At 44.3% G+C, this 5,170-nt stretch overlaps 1 protein-coding gene across 1 annotated transcript in view; it reads left to right on the forward strand.

Annotated features, from left to right (window-relative positions):
• Positions 1-5,170, forward strand: part of LOC144482709 (uncharacterized) — a 51,960-nt gene that overhangs the window by 2,230 nt on the left and 44,560 nt on the right. The window contains exons 3-4 of the mRNA XM_078201551.1: positions 322-789; positions 3,256-3,271. Of these exons, the coding sequence (XP_078057677.1) occupies positions 322-789; positions 3,256-3,271 (484 nt within the window). The remainder of the gene's footprint in view (positions 1-321; positions 790-3,255; positions 3,272-5,170) is intronic.

Raw genomic sequence — 5,170 nt, forward strand, 5'->3', positions numbered from 1 at the left:
GAGTGTTCCAGTGCACTGAGTGTGGAAAGAGCTTTAACCAGTTACACAGCCTGAAAGTACATCGCAGCATTCACAGCAGGGAGAGACTGTACCCGTGTTCTGTGTGAGATTTAACTGATTGTTTAACCTGGAGAGTCACAAGGACACCTGCACCATGGAGAAACCATGGAAATGTGGGGACTGTGGGAAGAGATACAGAGCCCCCTGTAAACTGGAAATTCATCGACGCAGTCACACCGGGGAGAGGCCATTCACCTGCTCTGTGTGTGGGAAAGGATTTACGCAGTTATCTAACCTGTCAAAACACAAAGTCACTCACAGCCAGGAGAGACCCTTTAAATGCTCTGACTGTGGGAGTGGTTTCAAAAGCTCTCGGGAACTGATTATCCACCAGCGCATTCACACTGGGGAGAGACCATTCAGCTGCTCTCACTGCGCAAAGACATTTAGAGCATCATCCCACCTGCGGATACACCAGCGAGTTCACACTGGGGAGAGACCGTTCACCTGCTCTGTGTGTGGGAAGGGATTCACTCAGTCATCCAGCCTGCAGAACCACAATCTCACTCACACCAATGAGAGACCGTTTAAATGCTCTGACTGTGGGCGTGATTTCAAAAGCTCTCGGGAACTGATGCTTCACCAGCGCACTCACACTGGGGAGAGACCGTTCAGCTGCTCTCACTGCTCAAAGAGATTTAGAACATCATCCCACCTGCGGATACACCAGCGAGTTCACACTGGGGAGAGACCATTCACTTGCTGTGTGTGTGGGAAGGGATTCACTCAGTCACCAGCCTGCGGGCACACCAGCAAGTTCACAAGTGATGACAGGTTGGATTCTGCTGTTATTCCTGCCATTAATCACATCCAGGACTGAACCATGTTTATTCTTATAGTTGGTGAAGTGGAAGGGTAGGAGAGATTCTTTCTGCTGGACTGGCCGATCGCACGACTTTGCTTCCAGTGGGCTAATGCTCTTTGAGCCTGGGAGAGCACATTGCCACTGAAATGATCCACAAAAGCTGATGAAGGACATTTATTTTATCCTGGATAGTAAATAGTGTTTTTCCCCCCACTACAGGTAGATCTGAAATAAATACAGAAAGGACTGGAAAAACGCAGCAGGTCTGGCAGCATCTCTGGAGAGAGAAACAGAGTTAACATTTCACACTACTGGATTGGGAATCAATCTAGTAAATCTCCTCTGAACTGCTTCCATGGTATTTATAAAATGGGGCAGCACGGCAGCACAGTGGTTAGCACTGCTGCATCATAACACCAGGGACCCAGGTTCAATTCCAGCCTGGGTCACTGTCTGTGTGGAGTTTGCACGTTCTCCCCATGTCTGTGTGGGTTTCAGCCGGGTGCTCCTGTTTCCTCCCACAGTCCAAAGATGTGCGGGTTAGGTGGATTGGCCATGATAAATTGACCCTTGTGTCAGGGGGATTAGCAGGGTAAATGTGTGGGGTTATGGGAATAGGGCCTGGGTGGGATGCTGTTTGGTACAGACTCGATGGGCAGAATGGCCTCTGTCTGTACTGCAGGGATCCTACGATCCTTTGTTTAATTGGAGACAAAACTGCACCCAGTGTTCAAGATGCAGTCTCAGCAACGCCCTGTATAACTGAAGCAGAACATCTTTACTTCAATGTTCAATTTCTCTCAGAATAAAGGATAGCATTCCATTTGTGAGAATGGTGATTTATTTGAACTAAGACTTATGAGGTTCTCTTGTTTACAATAACTCCATAACTGTAAATCACACCAGGTTCCAGTGACTTAACCATGTGGCTCGAAAGAATACTTTAAATGGTGAATTCAGGAAGTTTATTAACCATTAAAAATGTAACAAGTCAGAAAGATAAAAAAGGAAAGTATCGATTAACAGTAAAAGGAGAAAGCTCAGCTTTAACAATTGAATGTATGAACTTATGAAATGTTATGGGGAGAAGCAGGAACTAGGGATGAGGAGCATATCAACCATGATCGAATGATTCGATGGGCCGAATGGCCTAATTCTGCTCCAAGATCTTATGAACAGATTTCTCTCTATCCTTTTCAGACCAGGACATGAAGTGATGGCTCCGAAAACATGGATAACTTGTAAAATCAACAGCTCCCAACACCTCTCTGTAGGGCACAGTGGTTTGCACTGCTGCCTCACAGCGCCAGGGACCTGGGTTCGACTCCCGGCTTGGGTCACAGTATGCACATTCTCCCCGTGTCTGCGTGGGTTTCCTTCGGGTGCTCCGGTTTCCTCCCACAGTCCGAAAGACATGCTGGTTTTCAGAGTAACTTCAATGCAGTGTTAATGTAAGCCGACTTGTGACACTAATAAATGAAGTTCCTGGGAAAATCTCCCAGTCACCGCACTCTGGCATCTGTTCGGGTAACACTGAGGGAGAATTTAGCATGGTCAATGCACCTAACCAGCACATCTTTCGGACTGTGGGAGGAAACCAGAGCACCCGGAAGAAAACCAGGCAGACACAGGAACAACGTGCAAAGTCCACAGAGTCACCCAAGCCGGGAATCAAACCCAGGTCTCTGGTGCTGTGAGGCAGCAGTGCTAACCAGTGTGCCACCAGGCCATCCTAACAAGTCTTGTCATGTTTTTTCTATTCTGTTGGCATCAGAAGGCAATATCTTATAATTCCCGCAGCATTTTAACCATTCTTATGTTTATAATTCTAAAAGTTAAAAACTTTTGTGTTCAAATTTACATTTCCGTCCTAACAACTGTATTAATGAATCATTTATTCTTTAATTGTCTCTCAATTCAGGCTGTCCATTTAACTAATCTCCTGCTTTACAATTGTGGGAACTTCAGTCCACAAATAAGGTAGTCGAATGCATTGTTAAAAGCAGAATGTTCTTTATATAAATAAATAACAAAGTTTAAAAATCATTGGCAAACAAAAGGAAACAGGAGCATTGGAACCAGCCTGGACTTGCAGACTGAAACCCCACCCAAAGCCCGCACGTGCTCAGAAGGGAGAGAGGCTGAGAAGAACACTCTGTAACACTTCTCCTCCCCTTAAATTTCAATCCCCCATCAGGACAGAAATACAACAAAGTAATGTCTTTAACAATACGGAAGTCTGTCAGGAGCTTTGTGGTTGCATTGCGACCTGTACAATACCACTGGTAAATCTTGTAATGGTGTTTCTGGAATGGGAGGTGAAGAGGTAGTTTGAGAATCTGTACATGAACATTCCTCTTCCACTCCCACAGCAGAGTCAACTGGCAAAGCTGGAACCATTTCCTGGTGAACATCCACAGCAGCATGACCCTCTGCCATGTTCTCAGTAATGGTTGCTGACTCTGAAACTGTTCCTGACTCGGGGTCACACCGCAAGCGAATATGATACTGGACCACTTTGGTTTAAAATTATTCCCGGTAACCACCTTTGGTTACTCCCAAAGTTTCTGATGTAAACCTGATCACCCGGTTTGAACTGCCTCTCTTTGGCGTGGCAGTCGTGTCCCTCCTTCTGCTTCTCTTGTCTCCTGCTCACTTTTGCTCTGAGATCTGGATGAAGCAGATCCAGATGAGACTTCAACCGTCGACCAAAAAATTCCACAGGAGAGTCCGGTTGTGGATTGTGGTGTGATGCGAAACTGGAACAAAAATCTTGAGAGCTTGTTCCTAAAGTATCGCCTGCCATTCTTTTCAATCCCTCCTTCAGACTTTGAACAGCTCTTTCTGCGAGACCATTTGTACAGTAAGAAGTTTAACAACACCAGGTTAAAGTCCAACAGGTTCATTTGTTAGCAAATGCCACGAGCTAACAAATGCATTTGCTAACAAATAAACCTATTGGACTTTAACCTGTTGTTGTTAAACTTCTGACTGTGTTTACCCCAGTCCAACGCCAGCATCTCCACATCATGAAGACCATTTGTAGCCAGATGAAATGGTGCAGTACGCACATGACGTAGACCATTCCTTTACAGGAATTCCTGAAACACCTCACTTGTAAACAGAGTGTTGTTATCTGAAACAAGCCAATCTGGTAACCCAGGGCAAGTGAAAATTTGACAGAGCTTCTCTGTTGTCACAGGAGCTGGAATATTACTCATGATCTGTGCTTCCAACCATTTTGAATGCACATTTACAATGACCAAACACATGTGATTCATGAAAGGCCCCCCAAAGGCCACATTTAGTCTGGACCACGGCCTATCAGGCCACTCCCAAGGATGAAGTGGTAATGTACCCAGTGTGTTGTGCCTGATTCAATCGACAAACAGTTTATTGAGCTAGGCCAGCGGGGAGAAGCCACAGGGGCTGACCATGTGCAACTCCATCCAACACAGAATATCATCAATTCTTATCCAGTTACTCAGCTCATCCTGGCTGGACATAATCCAATCAGAATGGTGATAGATTACATACATTATAGGTTCAATAAAATTAGTATCTGGGCATCATGGGGCTTTGTGATAATCTCATGGACAGGTGCCCCCATCATGATGCTTTCCAGACCCCCCTTGAGGGGGTCTTTCTTGGGCTTTCTTTGTCCATAGACTCCCTTAGTTAGAAATGGGGTGAATTAAAAGTTCTCAAATGGACGTCAGCACCCTTCCTTTGTTTTAATCTAATGACCACATGGTCTGGGAATCATTTCTATTTCATGCTCTCTCTTTTTAAACTCTTTTCTTCAGTATCCAATTCCAGAATTTTCCTTTTCTTTGTGTTACTTGCGTCAGGAATAAATCTTTGGACCTGACAGGAAGTTTAACCCAAGATCAATCCAACACAGGATTGGTCAGAATCACTTCACATGTGTCAAATTTTAAATACAGTAAGAAGTTTAACAACACCAGGTTAAAGTCCAACAGGTTTATTTGGTAGCAAAAGCCACACCTACACACACACAAAAGCCACACACACACAATTTTAAATAACCATTACAAATTAAAACTCTCATTCTCACATGGGTGAATTGTATCCGGATTAAAATTCCCACATGTTTAGTAAAATATCCTGGAATCTTGTCTCTGGCCAGTAAATATGGCTCCAGGTTCATAACTTCTGAACAAAAAACGTTTTATTGATCACACTTCCTTTTTTAAAAATCTGTTTGATTTAAATCACAGACAGAAAACCTCAAAGCTTGAAGCATTCAACCCACAAATATCATCCACACACAAACTGAGAAAC

Source organism: Mustelus asterias, unplaced genomic scaffold (assembly GCF_964213995.1).
Source record: "Mustelus asterias unplaced genomic scaffold, sMusAst1.hap1.1 HAP1_SCAFFOLD_42, whole genome shotgun sequence".
NCBI lineage: Eukaryota > Metazoa > Chordata > Chondrichthyes > Carcharhiniformes > Triakidae > Mustelus > Mustelus asterias.